The 20821-nt window shown below is 33.6% G+C and overlaps 2 protein-coding genes across 2 annotated transcripts; both read left to right on the top strand.

Moving 5' to 3' along the window:
* The first annotated feature begins 2448 nt into the window (after positions 1 to 2448).
* On the top strand, positions 2449 to 4173 carry LOC142220261 (uncharacterized). Its single transcript, XM_075289288.1, has 4 exons — positions 2449 to 2645; positions 2714 to 2991; positions 3093 to 3787; positions 3848 to 4173. Exons 1-4 carry the CDS (start codon positions 2544 to 2546, stop codon positions 4042 to 4044), a joined length of 1272 nt encoding a protein of 423 aa, XP_075145403.1. The 5' UTR covers positions 2449 to 2543; the 3' UTR covers positions 4045 to 4173.
* Positions 4174 to 12491: 8318 nt separating this feature from the next.
* On the top strand, positions 12492 to 16557 carry LOC142220260 (uncharacterized). Its single transcript, XM_075289287.1, has 4 exons — positions 12492 to 12645; positions 12707 to 12981; positions 15544 to 16235; positions 16301 to 16557. Exons 1-4 carry the CDS (start codon positions 12544 to 12546, stop codon positions 16495 to 16497), a joined length of 1266 nt encoding a protein of 421 aa, XP_075145402.1. The 5' UTR covers positions 12492 to 12543; the 3' UTR covers positions 16498 to 16557.
* The last annotated feature ends 4264 nt before the right edge of the window (positions 16558 to 20821 follow it).

The following is a 20821-nucleotide window of genomic DNA, read 5'->3' as shown; positions in this document are numbered from 1 at the left end:
ATTTTTGTCAAAATCAGAAAAACATATACATGGGAGCTATATCTAAATCTGAACCGATTTCAACCAAACTTAGCACGCCTAGCTACAATGCTAATTCTACTCCCTGTGCAAAATTTCAATTAAATAGGAGCAAAAAAATTGGCCTCTGTGGTCATATGAGTGTAAATCGGGCGAAAGCTATATATGGGAGCTATATCTAAACCGATTTCAACCAAATTTTGGCACGCATAGCTACAATGCTAATTCTATTCACTGTGCAAAATTTCAACTAAATCGGAGCAAAAAATTGGCCTCTGTGGTCATATGAGTGTAAATCGGGCGAAAGCTATATATGGGAGCTATATCTAAATCTGAACCGATTTCAACCAAATTTTGGCACGCATAGCTACAATGCTAATTCTACTCCCTGTGCAAAATTTCAATTAAATCGGAGCAAAAAATTGGCCTCTGTGGTCATATGAGTGTAAATCGGGCGAAAGCTATATATGGGAGCTATATCTAAATCTGAACCGATTTCAATAAAATTTGGCACACATGACTACACTACTAATTGTACTCCTAGTGCAAAATTTCAACCAAATTGGGGTAAAACTCTGGCTTCTGGGACCATATTAGTCCATATGGGGCGAAAGATATATATGGGAGCTATATCTAAATCTGAACCGATTTCAATAAAATTTGGCACACTTGACTATTGTACTAATTGTTCTTCTTGTGCAAAATTTGAAGCAAATTAGGGTAAAACTCTGGCTTCTGGGGCCATATAAGTCCATATCGGGCGAAATATATATATGGGAGCTACATCTAAATCTGAACCGATTTCTTCCAAAATCAATAGGGTTCTATTCTGAGCCAAAACACATACTTGTGCCAAATTTGAAGTCGATTGGACTAAAACGGCCACCTGGACATTGATTTCAAAAATGTGCTCACAGACAGACGGACGGACGGACATGGCTATATCGACTCGGGGACCGATCCTGAGCAATATTGCCAAAGACACCATGTGTCTATCTCGTCTACCTCTGAGTTAGTGCAAACATATACCCTGTTCCACAGTGTGGCACAGGGTATAAAAAAACTCCATTTTTATCCCATTTTCCTAAAATTTTAAATCTTTACGGATTTTTTAATTCATATTTCATTTTTGATATGACCTTCATATACACCGGTTTGCCGATTTGTCTTCTTGAGAGCATAGAAGGGGCAAATAGCGTACCTGAAAGCAGAAGTGAAATTTCCCGATTTTATTTTTCGTGCACATATAAGTAATGGGCTGAATATGGAATTTTTAATTTAAATTGGTAACACTTCGTATAAGCTACCCTATACTTATTAAAAGAAAATCAAACTCATACACGGACGAATAAGACTGTTATTCATATGTTTGGGTGTAAAAATTATATGTTTGGAACTCAAAAATTTTAACACAATATTTTTAAGTTCAAGCATATAATGTTCATAAACTAGCATAACATGTTTGGGACATATATGTTAATATCTTAGAACATTTTAGGTTTGGGACATAACATTTTTGGAAAGAAAGACCTGGAGAGTATGCTGCAAGTAAAAGAATTGTAGTAACCAATTGGCGCCTTAAAAATATATATACACAGAAAAAAATTTCACGAAAAATTTTCCAATTAAAATTTTAATTGAGTTTTAAAAAACAAAAATCAATCACGAAAATTAATAGTATCAATCAATTTTTTAATTGAATCAATTAATTTTTTAATTGACCTTCAATTAATTTTTTAATTGATACTATCATTTCTGTGATTGAAGACATTTCAATTAAAAATTAATTGGATCAATTAATTTCCTGATAGAATCAGAAATTTTTTTTGTATGTATACACAAAAAAAAATCATTAAAATTTTTCTACCAGTGTATGCCTAAGTTGAAACATAATATGTTTGAACAATACAAACAATATTTTGTTTGGACCAATGCTGAAAATATATATGTAATGCTGGTGACATTTCTGAGGGTTTCAAAACTTCTCTAAGTGGTTTCACTGCAATGTGAAACGCCGTTCGGACTCGGCTATAAAAAGGAGGTCCCTTGTCATTGAGCTTAACATGGAATCGGGCAGCACTCAGTGATAAGAGAGAAGTTCACCAATGTGGTATCACAATGGACTGAATAGTCCAAGTGAGACTGATACATCGGGCTGTCACCTAACCTATATGCTTGAAGCAAAATGTGTTTGGGGTATATGTTACAAAAGCAATTTTTTTGAGGGTGTAGGGCTTAATTTCGAAAGCAAATAACTAAACCATATCATCAAGATATAGGGGGCGTTCGCCTATGCCAATCTATAGAATGTTGTTGCAGTTTCTGCTATAGCCTACACTATCTCGAAATATTGTTATCAAAACGATAATGACCAAGAAATGTGAATCTAATCTTTGTTGTCTCATTTCTCATTTCTCATTCTCATTTCAAATTTAGTTTGCCAAGTGGCAGTATATTTTCTTATTAAATAGAATTTATTTTATTTTAATTTTGTAGTGAATCCTCTGAACGCACTTAAAAACATAATGAGTACATTCAACGATGATGAATTGGTGGCTCCTGCTTGGATAGATAATGAATTTTTGAAAAAAGTTTTGATGCATTATGAAAATAATGAAGAAGTAGAGGTATTTTCTGATTTTTTATAATTTATTACCATAAATGATTTGAAAAATAAAGAACTCATATATTTTAGATAATTCAATTTGAAATGAGTCCCGCCAGTAAGAAAGGGGATCATTATGCCAGTATTATGTTTCGCTGTAAGGTGGAATATAGACTGGGGTGTCATTCTCCTGCTTTGCAAATATCTCTAATTATTAAAACTTTGCCCGTGGAAGAGACTAGCAAGAAAAGGGAATTTTTAATGGAGAGTTCTTTGTTTGAAACCGAAATAATAATGTATTCGGAAGTATTGCCAAAAATTGAAAAAATATTAGCTGAATGTGGAGAGCCAACCAAACTATCACCAAGGTAAGTCAATCAGGAATACATTCCAAAGCTCCCATAATGCTTCAAGGTCAGATCAATAAATTTCTTGGCCGATTTCAAATTTAAATGTTTTTTCCTTGCAGAATATACTACCATGCTTTGGAGCCCCAAAAAGTTATAATACTCGAAGATCTCTGCGTATCAGGATATGATGCAGTTCGTGGTCATTATCTTAGTGAGAATGAGATCAAAATGTGTTATAGTAAACTGGCCAAATTGCATGCCGTATCCTATATGTTGGGCCAGAGTGATGATCATAAGATTGTAACTGGATTGCAAGATGGCTATAAACTTTTCAGTATGCCCGTAATGAACGATATGTGGACTCATGGCATAAAACATTTCATAAATATGTTATCATCCTATGAGGAATTTAGTATCTATGCTGAAAAGATAAAGGATATGAAAGATGATATTGTGCAAGCTTGTATAGATGAATACCAAGCCTACTCATTAAATAAGGGTCACGGTGATATCTTAGTTTTGAATCATGGAGATTTTCATATGAAAAACCTAATGTTTAAATTCAATGATGATCGCCAAATGGAAGATGTAATTATGGTGGACTTTCAAATAAGTAGTTATGGACCTTCAAATGTGGATTTGACTTATTCTGAATATTTATTACTCAGCTCTGAGTTGAGAATGAAGCGTAATGAGCTGATGTATTATTATTTCTCTGAGTTCTTGAGGATATTAAAAAAAATTAACTATGATGGAAAATTACCATTAAAATACTCACAATTTCAAATATCGGCTTTGAAATATAGGCATCATTGTAAGTTTGAGTTATTTTTGGAGATTTCTCATTTAAATTTCTGTTTTTTTTTGTATGCAGCTATATATTTATTGTGCGTCATATTACCATTGGTTATAGGATTTTTCAGTAAATCCGCAGAAGAACTGAAGGATGTCAACAATATAGAATTGGTGGAAAACTCTGAATTGGGTACTCCATATTATTATACAACCGAAATTGTTGAAGAAGTTCGAAAACTAATGCCAAAGTTATTGCTCGAAGGCTATCTTGATTGAGTTGAATGTTATAAGAAAACACCAATGATTTTATTAAAAAAAAAATCAACAAAATTTTTTACAAATAAAGACTTGATATAAATAAAACAATACATTTGCTTAAGGTGAAGAAGATTTATTAAACATTAACACATGTTTTTAATTTTTTATGAAAATTTTGTATTGTACAAACTGGAGTTAAATTGTGTTCAAATACAAAATTCAGGGCGGACATAATTTAACCCTTTCACTACCGATGTCCACTTACCAAACTCAATTTTTCCACTTAGTTTTGATTTATTTCTCTATGTTTTTTAAAGTAGAAGCTTAAATCTAAAGAAGCTATAAATATTTTCCATATTGGTGAGCACTAAAATGCATTTTTATAAACTTATTTAATAATGAACGAAAAATACGAAATTTTGAGTCAATTTTCTTACTGCAAGTTTCTAGTAAATGGATATTCATACAAAAATTATAGCTATTATTTTTTCAGGTACTTTTTTCACACACTTCGAAAGATATTATAGGCCAAACAGCGTTTATTTTCGTAAGGCCATTTCAAAAATCATGTTTTCAGAACAAACTCATATAGCTCTTGAAGTAATTGAGGTAGGTCCTCAAAATTAGAATTTTTGCTCTAAATGCTGTTAGTACAAGTATAAATAGGAGAAAAATTAAAGTAGGTTTATTTCGGTAGTGAAAGGGTTAAGTAAAATTTAAAATGTTATGAACTATATTGTGAGAAATTCGAATTAATAAAATTATTTTGTTTGTGTAAAATGTTTTTATTATCTTATGTTCATGATCATAGAGTTTTTTTTTTAAATTTTCCTTGACTTTTTCGGAGGGAAGAAAAGAAGAAAGATCGTGAAATAATATTAATTGGTCTAAGAGAATATAGTTTGTGTTGTAAAGAAAGAAGTTCAAATGGTTTCAAATAAGGTGAATTAAAAAATTTTTGTGACATTTTCCCGAATAAATTTTTTTTAATAAGTTTTTATGATTTTTAATGCATTATAACCCTTGTCTAAAACAGTTGACCTCGAATATTTTCAAAAATTATTAAAATTTTCTAGAATGGATTTAGCATTTTTGCGGCAAAATTTGAAAAAATTGTACCATTTTATAAACTCTTACTCTTTTTAAACCTATTAAAAAAACAAGTAAGTAAAGTAGAAAGTCGGGCGGGGCCGACTATATCATACCCTAAACCACCCTTACTGAATTAGTAATCATAAGCATTTGTGGGGTAACATTGATATAGGTCTGGGAGATAAACCGCAGTTGCATATTTAAGAAAATTACGGGGTACATGTTTATTGGTGCTTTGTCTCAATCTGACTATAGCTCATAGTCAGTGTTGCCAGGGAGAATGTTCGGTTTACCCTACAAGGACAAAAAAAGTTCCCTACTTTCCCATACATTCCCAAATAATTTTCCTTGCAATATTTTTCGTTAAATTAAAAAAAAAAAAATACAAAATAAAAATCGTTCTAAGTAATTTATTATCTTAAAACATGAAAATGCCACGTATAACATATAACCTAGAAAATAAATTTGTATTACCACCACGGTTGCCACAGTTGGTAGAATTCTACCAAAAATAGTAATTTTTTTGTTAAATCTCTATAGAAATACTATTTTTGAAAAAGTTTCTATAGACAATTTTTTTATAGAAATAAAATTTTGATATTAAATTCTATAGAAATAAAATTTTGAGAAAAAATTCGATAGAAATAAAATTTTAAGAAAATTTTTTATAGAAATTTTGAAAAAAATTTCTATAGAAATACAATTTTGGCAAAATTTTCTATAGATATAAAATGTTGACAAAATTTTCTACAAGAATAAAGTTTTACCAATAATTTCTATAGAAATATTTGTTTGGTAGATTTGTGGTAATTTGTGGTAATCTTTAAATTTTGTTAGATTTTTTTGGCACGAGTGGCAACTGTTGTTACCACACATTGTTACAGATCAAGCCTTGCCGGCTTCTAATTTCCTCCTCTAGAGCCACCAAAATGTAAAAATTATTACAAATCGTGTTGAGTGAAAATGTCCCTAGATTGCGGCCCTACGTCCTACAAGACGCTAAATATTAGAAATATAGGGAATTTCCCCTACTTCTAGCAACACTGGCTGTAGTTGATATTGCACCTGCGGAGTTAGTATGCCACTAATATTAAGCCCATTATTAAAAAAGAGAAAATCGCTCAATTATTGTAGGTAATAAATCCAAATTTGTAAAAATCTAGCAATATTCTTATGTAATAGCTACAAGTTAGTATAAATACGATAGGCTAGTAAATCAAAATTTGAAATGTGAGTAATATTGGTTAATAAATAAGAGTATTATGGCCAAATTTGGGAAAATCGAGCGATGCATATATATGGAAGCTATATGTAAATCTGAACCAATTTGCATAATATTTTGCGGGTTTGATTAATACCACAAAAGGTTACCTTGTGCAAAATTTGAGGAAGATCAGTTAAGAAATAAAGCCTCTATGGTCAAACATAAGATTATTAGGGGGAAATTTTTCAAAATCGGTCGATACATATATGGGAGCTATATCTCAATCTAACACGATTTCGATGAAATTTAGCACATACATTTAGTGCTATAGAAGATTACATTTAGCCAACTTTAGAAAAATCTGGGGATACATATATATGGGAGCTATATCTAAATCTGAAGCGACTTCGATGAAATTTTGCAGGCTTAAAGGGTGATGCAGATGATTATTTTGTGCTAAATTTGACGACGATCGGTTAGTAAAAAAGTGCAACGTGACCCCATTTGTCGAAATCGGGCGATACATATATATGGGAGCTATATCTAAATTTGATCCGATTTCTTCCAAATTCAATAGCGTTCGTCCTTGTGCCCAAACAACTTCCTGTACCAAATTTCATCAAAATCGGTCAATAATTGCGACCGGAATCCTGTGAACAACAAATACATGGACAGACGGAGGTGATTCTGAGTTGATCGGTATATATTTTATGGGGTCTAAAATCAATATTTCTGGTAGGCACATTTTTTGGCCGATCAAACTTATTATACCCTGACCACTATGTGGTTTAGGGTATAAACATTAGTTGAACCTATAACTTCAGTCTATTAATTTTTTGCTAGGGTGGCTATAGCCCCCACCAAGAAATTTGTCTAGCTACGCTAAATTCGTCGTAGTAATTTTCTTTTCACCCAAATGTGGTCCTATACTAGTTCAGTAGGTTTGCCACTGTCAGTCTTTAGCATTTTCTGGCTTGTTATACCCTTCACCACTACTGTGGTACAGGGTATATTTAATAGGTTAGCTTATGTTAGGTTAGGTTAGACATTTGTATGTAACGCCAAGAAGAAGTAGTCATAGACCCATCTTTTAGTATACCGATCGGCTTAAAATTAAATTCTGATGCCCGTCTGTATGTCTGTCTGTCTGTTGGTGTATTTTAGTGTGAAAGTCCAGCTCGCAGCTTGAGTCCGATCGTCCTCAAATTTGGCATAGGAGCTTTTTTCGGCCCCAAGACGATCCCTATTGATTAGTTCAGATTTAGATATATTGATATATTTATAACCGATTTGGTCATAAATGACGCATTTATCAACCGATATTCTTCCAATTTTGAATGTTTTAGTGAGTTTCGTAAAGTTTTCAGAATATGTCAAATCGGTTCAGATTCGCATATAGCTCTCATATATAGCCCGATTTACACTCCTATGGCCTCAGAGGGAGTAGAATTAACATTATAAATATGCATACCAAATTTGGTTGAAATCGGCTCAGATTTATATATAGCTCCCATATATAACTTTCGCCCGATTTACACTCCTATGGCCCCAGAGTCCAATGTTTTCTTCCGATGTACGTGAAAGTTTGTACAGGGACTTGAATTAACATTATAAATATGCATATCAAATTTGGTTGAAATCGGTTCAGATTTATATATAGCTCCCATATATAGCGTTTGCCCGGTTTACACTCCTATGGTCTCAGAGGTCAATGTTTTATTCCGATTTACATGAAATTTTGCACATAGAGTAGAATTAACATTATAAATATGCATATCAAATTTGGTTGAAATTGGTTCAGATTTATATAGCTCTCATATATAGCTTTCGTCCGATTTACAGTCATATGACCACCGTCGGTCGTAATTGCACTGCGATTTACTTGAAATTGTGCACAGGGAATGGAACATTTTTACTTCAGATCTAGATATAGATGTATATGGCCCCAGAGGTCAAAATTTCACTACGATTTACTTGAGTACACAGAAAAAATTTTCACGAAAAGTTTTCCAATTAAAATCTTAATTTAGTTTTTAAAAATATTCAATTAAAAATTTAATTGATTCAACAAATTTTTTAATTGAAACAAAAATCAATCACACAAATTAATAGTATGAATTAATTTTTTAATTGACTGTCAATTAATTTTTTAATTGATACTATATGTTCTTCCTATTATTTTATCATATATGGGCACAATACCCACATTTTCCTTGTAAACTCGCAACCACTAAGTCAAAAATTCGCAAGAATGATTCAAATTAACCTACACTCTAATTCGTATGTATCGACCGATAAATCATAAATGCAGATTTGCAAACTTTTGTGCAATTTAAATATTTCCAATTTTTTGTGGACCGTCCTGGTCAATAACCAATTTAAATTTTGAGTCTAGAGATTTTGTGAAAGTTTAAAAAAAATTGTCCAAATCGGTTCATATTTAAATATTTGTACGAGTATATGGGAATGTAAACCTTTATATAGCTCCCAATAAATTTGAAGGTGTTAAGATGGTATCAAGAAATATTGTATTCATAGTGGTGAAGGGTAAAATATAGTCGGCCCCGTCCGACTTTAGACTTTCCTTACTTGTTTCTATTGTTTTTGATTTAAATCCATTAAAGAACAAAATGTTTGATTTATATCAATAAAAACCACCGTCCAAATATTCTTTGTAGAATATCAAAAAAACCCCTCACTTTCAATGACCTCTTTCCAAACATTGCAGCTATAGGTTTCAATAATTTATTCAATTTTAAAATTATGACAAGTGTTACGTAGTTGAGTTATGGTTTGTATTGGTTGTTCGACCTCACGTGCTGATAGTAATTCAAAAAAAAATTTTGCTTGGTCATCTAGATGTTGAGGTACATCAAGCATAGATGATTTGAACGAATTGCGTAAGCAGTTTTTCGCATCAATTGCTTAGCCCGTTTTACAGGATGAGTACAGACTCTCTTAATGTTATATTGCATCTATTGCCTTTAGGTATATTGTTTGCCGTAATTGTGTTCAAATGCAAGCGCAGTGCGGTTTTCAAAATAATCCCAAATCTGCAGTGGATTATACTTTAGGGTAAATTTTTTTCGACAAGAAGTTTGAAGTTCTCATTGCAACAAATAAACAACGTTTACGACAGTTGTTTTATAAACTATATACTTAGGCGAAATCCCTTTTCGATAATAAATTTTAAATACTACCATCAGTTTTTTTCAATTTTTTTATTTATTATTTTTCTTTAAGTAAATTATGTTGGCATTTGACCGATGGAAAAAATGCCAAAATTACATAACTTCAATAAAGTTAAATAAATTACGTACGTGAAGTAAATTAAAATTTATTTTATAATAAATTTAAAATGATTATCTTAATTTAAAACATTTTTTTAATCTAATTAATGTCAAATTTATGTAAATAATTTTACTTGACATATTTTTCCAAAGTGTAGGTCGATTAATAACATAAATATAGGTGTTGAGAAAACAAAAATTCTAGTTGATGAAAAAAAAAGTATATACGGCCGTAAGTCCGGCCAGACCGAATCTTATGTACCCTCCACCATGGATTGCGTAGAAACTTCTACGAAAGACTGTCATCCACAATCGAATTAATTGGGTTGTGGTATCTTAAAACTTCTTAACATCGTTTTCTAAATTGTTAGTTAGTCCATACGTGGTACATATTAGACAAAAACAGTATATATAGGTAAGTCTACAAATAATTACGAATCGATATGGATTTTTGCACGGTACGTAGAGAGCCAGAATTGAAATATGGGGGTCGCTTATAAGTGGGCTATATACAATTATGAACTTGATATGGACCAATTTTTGTGTGATTGGGGATCGATTTATCCGAGGGCTATATATAACTATAGACCGATATGGACCTACACGCTCACAAAAAATCGCTTCTATAACATATACTCCCAAACATATTTTGCTTCAAGCATATACATTTTTGGGTATTGCCCAAACATTTATATGTTTGATCTCTACCAATATATAATATGTTTGAAAGCATATTGGTCTAAACAATATATGTTTGGGTAGTCTAAGTTCCAAACATTTTGTATTGTTGCATCCAAATTCAATCATGTTGTTTTCCAAAAAACAATATGTTATGATGTGACCATATAATATATTTGGAAGCATTTTGCACCCAAAAATATTATATGCTTAAAAAAATTCTCCCAAACAATATTGTGCTCAAAATTTTATTTATTTATTTATATATTTACAATCATAATGAATTATGAAAATAAACAGGTAATATAGGTGCTAACAACATAGGTTTTCGACCTGAATGCTCAAAATTTTGTTTCTGCCCAATTGTATATTCCCCCACATCTTTCTCACTTCCACGAGATTTTTTAGTTCTTAGCACCTTTTTCTATAATACAAACATTGTAGAAGAAATTATTCAATTGTATGATTTTTTTTTTTTTATTTTACCTTTTGCCGGACGGGGATTCGAACAGCGGACCACACAGTTTGTAAGGATCAAAGAAGTAGCTGATCAATTGCCCAAGGAAAAATAAAATGTTAATTTTGTAATAACAAGCAACAACCACCAACTTAATTCAATATCGCTCCCTGTTAAATAGCGCTCCAAGCTACTAAACACATATATGTTTATAGGCTATTTCTAAATTAATATATGTTTGCATCCAAGCATATTATATTTACAAACATTTTATGTCCCAAACATAATATGTTCTAACATATTAACATATATGTCCCAAACATGTTATGCTAGTTTATGAACATTATATGCTTGCACTCAAAAATATTGTGTTTAAAAATTTGTGTTCCAAACATATAATGTTTATAGCCAAACATATGAAAAACAGTCTTTTTCAACCGTGTAGTTAGGCATGTTTGTTAACGGCCATATACTAGCACAATGTACCAAATTTCAACTGACTCGAATTAAATTTGCTCTTCCAAGTGGCTCCAAAACCAAATCTCGGGATCGGTTTATAGGTGGGCTATATATGATTATGGACTGATATGGACCACTTTTGGCATGGTTGTTAAATATCATATACTACCACCACGTACCAAATTTCAACCAGATCGGATGAATTTTGCTTCTCCAAAAGGCACCCGGTGTCAAATCTGGGGATCGGTTTATATGGGGGCTATATATAATTATGGACTGATATGAACCAATTCCTGCATGGTTTTTGGATACCATATACTAACATCATGTACCAAATTTCAACCGAATCGGATAAATTTTGCTCTTCCAAGGGGCTCCGGAGGTCAAATCTGGGGATCGGTTTATATGGGGGCTATATATAATTATGGACCGATTTCGACCAATTTTTTCATTGGTGTTTGAGGCCATATACTAACACCACGTACCAAATTTCAACGGAATCAGATGAGTTTTGGTCTTCCAAGAGGCTTCGGAGGTCAAATCTGGTGATCGGTTTATATGGGGGCTATATATAATTATGGAATGATGTGGACCAATTTTTGCACGGTTGTTAGAGACCATATATTAACACCATATACCAAATTTCAGCCGGATCGGATGAAATTTGATTCTCTTAGAGGCTTCGCAAGCCAAATCGGGGCATCGGTTTATATGGGGGCTATATATAATTATGGACCGTGGGCCACTTTTTGCACGGTTGTTAGAGACTATATACCAACACCATGTACCAAATTTCAGCCGGATCGGATGAAATTTGCTTCTCTTAGAAGATCGGCAAGCCAAATTTGGGGGTCGGTTTATGTGGGGGCTAAACGTAAAAGTGGACCGATATGGCCCATTTGCAATACCATCCGACCTACATCAATAACAACTACTTGTGCCAAGTTTCAAACCGATAGCTTGTTTCGTTCGGAAGTTAGCGTGATTTCAACAGACGGACGGACGGACGGACGGACATGCTCAGATCTACTCAGAATTTCACCACGACCCACAATATATATACTTTATGGGGTCTTAGAGCAATATTTCGATGTGTTACAAACGGAATGACAAAGTTAATATACTCCCATCCTATGGTGGAGGGTATAACAAAAAACATGCTGATAAATAAATTAATAATTTTCATAAAGCATCATATACATACAAACATACATGGTCATACAAAAGTAGTGGACAATGTCAGTGAAATTTTTATTGAGATTTTTTAAGTATCATAGGAAACTACTCTGAGTAGCCCCATTCAGTTGAATAAACAAACTACACTAGTCAAGAACAATATGGGTCTGTACAATGATGATGAGCTGATTGCACCTTCCTGGATCGATAGGGAATTTTTAGAAAATGTCTTGACGGAATATGAAAACCAAGGAGCTGTGGAGGTAGATTATATTTGTGAAGTAATATTTGAAATTTTATGTACTTATTTTTTTGTATTTCCAGGTTCAAAAATTCACTATGAGTCCTGCCAGTATGAAGGGCGATCATTATGGCAGTATAATGTTTCGTTGTAATGTTGAATACCGCTTGGCTAACATTATATCCCATCAAAATAGATCCTTAATTATTAAAACTGTACCCGATGAGGATAATAAAAAACGAGAGTTGTTAATGGAAAGTGGAGTATTTGAAACTGAAATTGATATGTATTCGAAAACATTGCCTATGCTTGAAAAAATACTAGCAGAATGTGGAGAATCAACAAAATTGGCACCAAGGTAAATTAAGCAATTATACTGAAAAAACAGTGAAACCACCAGGAAAAAAAAAATTGTGGTTATTTTTAGAAAATTTCGATAATTTTTAGAAAATTTTAACTAAACAGTATTACAAAGGATATCACAAAAATAAGTAAATATTTGTCGAAAAATTCAAGAAAATTTTTTAGACATAATTTATTTTTTTTTTCACTTGTTGAAGAAAATGTTAAGTTTGAAGGAAAAAATTGGAGTTCAAAATTGCAATAATGTCTTTAGTGCCATACGAAGTTCAAGATGGGGACATTATTGGTAAAATTGACAAATTTTAAGAAATTCGGTACTATTTTATTGGAGACACGATTTTAGTTAATCATTATGCTTCATTTGTGTATAATTTTTTTCCTCTGTTTTAGTTAATTTAATACCATGAGGTTTACTTTTTTTTTGAGTGTAGTATTATCATTAAATGTTTTCAAGGATCTTTTAAAAATTAGTTTGTTTCAATTTCAAGTATCCTCTGGTTGATACGAGAGAATTTAAACATCTACACAGAAATAAATTTCTCAAATATTTTTTTTTCAATTACAATTTTGATTCGTTTTAGAAAAATATTTAATTAAAAAAAATTGATTCATTTAATTATTTAAATAAAATTTTAATTGAAAAATTATTGGTGATGTATTTGTATGTGTTGAAGTATTTTGTATGTGTTGAAGTTCTCTCTTACCAATCAGAGGATATCTGAATCTTAAACCAATTGGATTGATTAATTTTTTTATTCGTGATTGATACTATCATTTTGTTGATTTGAACCAAATCAATTTCGTGATTGGATACAAAAAATATTTTTTTGTGTATGGATATAAATTATGTGCAACTAGATACAGTTTTGTAAAATTCTCAGACATAACAGGTTGGCTGATAAGTCCCTGGTCTGACACATAGCTGGCGTCGCTAGTATTAAATGCATATAATTTTTATATAGTACTAACCTTCAAATGATTCGTGTCAAAATTTGACGTCTGTAAGTCAATTAGTTTGTGAGATAGAGCGTCTTTTGTGAAGCAACTTTTGTTATTGTGAAAAAAATGGAAAAAAAGTATTTCGTGTTTTGATAAAATACTGTTTTCTGAAGGGAAAAAGTACGGTGGAAGAAAAAACTTGGCTTGATAATGAGTTTCCGGACTCTGCCCCAGGGAAATCAACAATAATTGATTGGTATGCAAAATTCAAGCGTGGTGAAATGAGCACGGAGGACGGTGAACGCAGTGGACGCCCGAAAGAGGTGGTTGCCGACGAAAACATCAAAAAAATCCACAAAATGATTTTGAATGACCATAAAATGAAGTTGATCGAGATAGCAGAGGCCTGAAAGATACCAAAGGAATGTGTTGGTCATATCATTCATCAATATTTGGATATGCGGAAGCTCTGTGCAAAATGGGTGCCGCGTGAGCTCACATTTGACCAAAAACAAAAACGTGTTGATGATTCTGAGCGGTGTTTGCAGCTGTTAACTCGTAATACACCCGAGTTTTTTCGTCAATATGTGACAATGGATGAAACATGGCTCCATCATTACACTCCTGAGTCCAATCGACAGTCGGCTGAGTGGACAGCGACCGGTGAACCGTCTCCGAAGCTTGGAAAGACTCAAAAGTCCGCTGGCAAAGTAATGACCTCCGTTTTTTGGGATGCGCATGGAATTATTTTTTTCGATTATCTTGAGAAGGAAAAAAACCATCAACAGTGACTATTATATGGCGTTATTGGAGCGTTTGAAGGTCGAAATCGCGGTAAAACGGTCCCATATGAAGAAGAAAAAAGTGTTGTTCCACCAAGACAACGCACCGTACCACAAGTCATTGAGAACGATGGCAAAAATTCATGAATTGGCCTTCGAATTGCTTCCCCACCCACCGTATTCTCCAGATCTGACCCCCAGCGACTTTTTCTTGTTCTCAGACCTCAAAAGGATGCTCACAGGGAAAAAATTTGGCTGCAATGAAGAGGTAATCGCCGAAGCTGAGGCCTATTTCGAGGCAAAACCGAAGGAGTACTACCAAAATGATATCCAAAAATTGGAAGGTCGTTATAATCGTTGTATCGCTCTTGAAGGAAACTATGTTGAATAATAAAAACGAATTTTGACAAAAAAAATTGTTTTTCTTTGTTAGATCGGGAATTATCAGCCAACCTGTTATTCCTTAAATTTATTTCACTCATAAAAACTAATTCCCATATTCCAAAAAATTAAAATGAACTTTAAAAATATTTTTTCCATACAAAGTCCTTCGGTAAACTGTTTATAAATTAATTTGAATATGGGCATAAATCAATTTGTTCCAAATTTTAATTGTTTATTTCTCTAAGTAAAATATATTGTTGGTGTATGGATATAAATCACCTGCAACTAAGTACAGTTTTGTAAGATTCTCAGATATATTTCTTATATTTATTTTTACTCATAAAAGACTAAATAAATTTTGTTTCAAAATTTTCATAGTCCTCCTATCTTATGGTGGAAGTTATAAAAATAATATAATTAATAACAAAGATATTGTTTTAATATTTTTTTAGTTTATTCTACTATTCTCTAAAACCCCACAAAGTCATAATAATGGAAGATCTATGTGAAGCTGGTTATAATGCATTGCGAGGACGCTACTTAAGTGAAGATGAAGTTAAATTGGTTTACAGTAAATTGGCAAAATTTCATGCTGCATCTTATATACTTGGACAAAGTGAAAATCATGAAAGTGTTACGAAATTCCAAAATGGTTTTATGACTGTCAGTGTACCATTAATGAAAGATATGATGACAAATGGTTTGCGAAACTTCATCAATCTAATGGAGAGTCATGAAGAATTTCGCATTTATATGGAAAAAGCTAAAATTATGAGTCAAGAAGTGCCTCAAGCCTGTAGGGATCTATTCAATATCAACAAATCGAATGGTGGTCAAGGTGATATTTTCGTTTTGAATCATGGAGATTTTCATATAAAAAATCTTATGTTTACATTCAATGAGGAACATCGAATACAGGATATGATTATGGTGGACTTTCAAATCTGCTGTTATGCTCCCATCAATGTTGATTTGATATATTCCCAATATGTCCTACTCAATGCAGAGTTGCGTAAGAAACGACATGAATTGATGAGTTATTATTTTACCGAATTCATTAGGATTTTACGCAAACTTTCGTATGATGGTAAATTGCCGAAATTTTCCCAATTTCAAATATCTTCTTTGAAATATAGACATTTTTGTAAGTTTTCGAATATTCGAGGATTTAGAAAAGCCATATAAATGAGTTTATCGTTTTTATTTTAGCATTTTTTCTCTTGGCCGTCATATTGCCTTTGGTCATGGGTTTTCTGGCCAAACCTGCTGAGGATCTGAAAGATCTTGATGTTGCGAATATGATGGAAAATGCCACAAGTAAAGATCATTACTATTCATCGCCCGAATATATTGAGGCTGTGCGACAATTAATGCCAGTTCTAATGCAAGAAGGTTATTTAGATTGATTATCTATGAATTAGTTGGACATTTTAAGAAATATTCTGAATAAATATTAACACAAATAATTTTATGCCTTCTTCATTACAAGGAGTAGCCGTTGGTTATCCGAAAAATACTGTAACAAGTATATACGGCAGTAAGTTCGGCCAGGCCGAATCTTATGTACCCTCCACAATGGATTGCGTAGAAACTTCTACTATAGACTGTCATGCACAATCACTACTGACACCACGTACCAAATTTCAACCAGATTGGATGAATTTTGCTCCTCCAAGAGACTCCGGAGTTAAAATCTGGGGATCGGTTTATATAGGGGCTATATGCCCGATTCCTTGTCATTAAGCTTAACATGGAATCGGGCAGCACTCAGTGACAAGAGAGAAGTTCACCAATGTGGTATCAATGTGGACTGAATAGTCTAACTGAGCCTGATACATCGGGCTGCCACCTAACCTAACCTAACCTAGGAGCTATATATAATTGTGGACAAATATGGACCAATTTTTGCGTGGTTGTGAGACATCATATACTAACACCATGTACCAAATTTTAACCGGATCGGAAGAATTTTGCTCCTCCAAGAGGCTCCGGAGTTTAAATCTGTGGATCGTATTATATGGGGGCCGATATGGACCAATTTTTGCATGGTTATTAAAGACCATAAAGGGTGATACGGTCAAAATTTGGTCAAGGGAAAACGCGTGTAAATCGGTGAAATCGTTTATTTAAAAAATCAAATTAAATTTATTTTTCAAGTTCAATTAGTATAAATTTCAAGAAAAATATTCAGTTAGGCTTTCGCTTTTCCAAATCCGAATTGCCGGGCCTCACGCTTGACACCTGCCATCAGATTTTGTACAGCCACCTTGTCCACCTTCTTCGCCGCAGAAAGCCAGTTTGCTTGAACTGCTGCTCGTCCTTAGCAGTTTTTTTGGTCTTCTTTAGTTTCCGCTTGACAATAGCCCAGTATTTCTCAATTGGGCGGAGCTCTGGCGTGTTGGGAGGGTTCTTGTCCATGGGAACCACCTGCACGTTGTTGGCGGCGTACCACTCCATGGCCTTTTTACCGTAATGGCAAGATGCCAAATACGGCCAAAACAGTACGGAACAACCGTGTTTCTTCAGGAAAGGCAGCAGACGTTTATTCAAACACTCTTTCACGTAAATTTCTTGGTTTACAGTCCCGGAAGCTACGAAAATGCTGCTTTTCAAGCCACAGGTACAGATGGCTTGCCAAACCAGATATTTCTTTGCGAACTTTGACAGTTTTATGTGCTTGAAAATATCTGCTACCTTTCCCCTTCCTTTTGCCGTATAAAACTCCTGTCCCGGTAGCTGCTTGTAGTCGGCTTTGACGTAGGTTTCGTCGTCCATTACCACGCAGTCAAACTTCGTCAGCATCGTCGCGTACAGTCTCCGGGATCGTGCTTTGGCCGTCGTATTTTGTTTATCATCGCGATTTGAAGTCACTACCTTCTTGTAAGTCGTTTTTTGGCTCGATGCACGGTTGTAGACGATACACCCAGCTTATTTGCGGCATCTCGGAGAGAGAGGTTAGGGTTTTGCTTGAAACTACCGGCAACTCTCTTTGTCGTCTCAGCGGCTTCCGGTTTTCGATTTCCCCCCGATCCAGACTTCCTGGCTGTCGACAAACGTTCCCCAAATACTTTAATTACATTTGTAACGGTTGATTTGGCATTTTTTTAGCGATTTTGCCAGCTTTGCGTGCGAGTAGCTCGGATTTTCGCGATGCGCGAGCAAAGTTTTGATACGCTGCTCTTCTTGCTTGGACGGCATTTTGACAACTGAAGAGTGAATTCCAAAATCAAAATAGGAGCAACATTCTACACACACACACACCTTCAAAATGAGGGGTGTTCAGGTTTTTTAAATGCAAAATTGAAAGAAATACGTCAAGTTTATATTGACCAAATTTTGACCGTATCACCCTTTATACTACCACCATGTACCAAATTTCAACCGGATCGAAGAATTTTGCTCCTAAAAGAGGCTCCGGAGGTTAAATCTGGGGATCGGTTTATATGGGGGCTATATATAATTATGGACCGATATTGACCAATTTTTGCATGGGTATTAGATGTCATATACTAACAACATGTACCAAATTTCAACCGGATCTGATGAAATTTGCTTCTCCAAGAGGATCCGCAAGCCAAATCTGGGGTTCGGTTTATATGAGAGTTCGGGTTCGGTTTATATTTTGATACGCTGCTCTTCTTGCTTGGACGGCATTTTGACAACTGAAGAGTGAATTCCAAAATCAAAATAGGAGCAACATTCTACACACACACACCTTCAAAATGAGGCGTGTTCAGGTTTTTTAAATGCAAAATTGAAAGAAATACGTCAAGTTTATATTGACCAAATTTTGACCGTATCACCCTTTACACTACCACCATGTACCAAATTTCAACCGGATCGAAGAATTTTGCTCCTAAAAGAGGCTCCGGAGGTTAAATCTGGGGATCGGTTTATATGGGGGCTATATATAATTATGGACCGATATTGACCAATTTTTGCATGGGTATTAGATGTCATATACTAACAACATGTACCAAATTTCAACCGGATCTGATGAAATTTGCTTCTCCAAGAGGATCCGCAAGCCAAATCTGGGGTTCGGTTTATATGAGAGCAATACGTAAACGTGATCCTATAGGGCCCATTTGCATACGATCCGACCTACATCAATAACAACTACTTGTGCCAAGTTTCAAGTCGATAGCTTGTTTCGTTCGGAAGTTAGCGTGATTTCCACAGAGGGACGTACAGCCGGACAGACGGACGGACGTAGCTAGATCAACTTAGGATGTCACCACGACCCAGAATATATATACTTTATGGGGTCTTAGACCAATATTTCGATGTATTACAAACGGAATGACAAAGTTAATATACCCCTATCCTATGTTGGAGGGTATAAAAATTATGTCAACACAAATAACTAGAACTAGGATTGGCTGCGCGGAAGCTCATGTATCCTTGATTCGTTAAGTTTGGCAGTAAAAAATATTTATTAATTAATAAATAAGTCGAAAAACTTAAAATCCAACACATTTCAGTCTAAATAATAGTCACTTATTAACTCAAAAAAAAATTGTGTTTTTTTCTGCCAAGAAGTTTTTAAAGTCATTAAAGGATTACTTGGTTAACTTGGTCTATCCCACTGATGAGTGCTTACTCGTTCGACGCGGTTCATTGTCTTGTAACTACCATATGGTACCATCTCCATGGTAACTGTTTTATAATATTTAGCAATTGTGATTTATTGAAAAATATTTGCGAAATATTTTTGAATTAACATTTAAAATTGCATTTACGGTTGCATAAAGCAAATTGGTCATATCGAGTCTTCCATCTAAACATGGATTGCATTGATTTTCGTTTCATCCAATTGGTAAAACTGCATTTTTGATATTTCATGGCATGTCTAAGATGTCAATGTTACCTGTCATTCATGACAGTAGGGGTGTGAAGATTAGTGTGGCTGAATTAGCAACTAAATGGGCATTTAACATGACTTGTACATCACATCGATGGCATGAATGAATTGGCATTTTTCCTTATGGTTTTTATTTTGGATTGATAAGTTCCTCAAGCTAAAGCGAACATCAAAAAATGAAAATAGAAAGAAACAAAATTAACCGCCTCACCATGACAAACAGAATTCTGTTTTTGACATTTTTGTCAACAGATTTGTTATGGTAAAATAAAAAAATTTTGTTTTTGAAAGCTGTGCCCCCAAAAGAAGTATTTGTTTATGTTTTATTCGAATAACAAAATTTAATTAATCAGTGACTGACCACATGTTATGGGCAATCTTATCAGAGCAAAAACAAAATAATATATAAATCATAGCATGATAAAGCAAGAATCAATTTATAAATTGGTTACATTAATTAATTTGTGTTTTGTGTGATGCCATCTCTATGTCCCCTGTGTATGATCATTTAAGAAGAAAAAAAGTGAAATTACTTTCTTTGAAATGAAATCGAAATTTGGGTCAAAAAGATTTTGTATTGACGATATTGGTTTCAATTTAAGTCGTATTACGTTCTATTAGAATTGTGTTGTTACAGAACTAGACGCCCACAGGAAATTAATTTTGTATAATAATTTATTTAGATAAACCGATATCCCAATTTGACTCCTAATCGTGGAATGCCTACATTGAAGTAGGCATTCCACGATTTTTTTCGTTGAAACTTGAAATCTAGATGTATTTTAAGTGAGCTAAGAGCTGTGCCAAATTTGATACATGTAGTATATAGGTCCCTGTTTTAATATAGCCCCATTTATATACCCAGA

This window comes from Haematobia irritans, chromosome 1 (genome assembly GCF_050003625.1).
Source record: "Haematobia irritans isolate KBUSLIRL chromosome 1, ASM5000362v1, whole genome shotgun sequence".
Taxonomy (NCBI): domain Eukaryota; kingdom Metazoa; phylum Arthropoda; class Insecta; order Diptera; family Muscidae; genus Haematobia; species Haematobia irritans.
The sequence above is the reverse complement of the archived record's forward strand: the minus strand, read 5'-3'. Positions and strand labels throughout refer to the sequence as shown.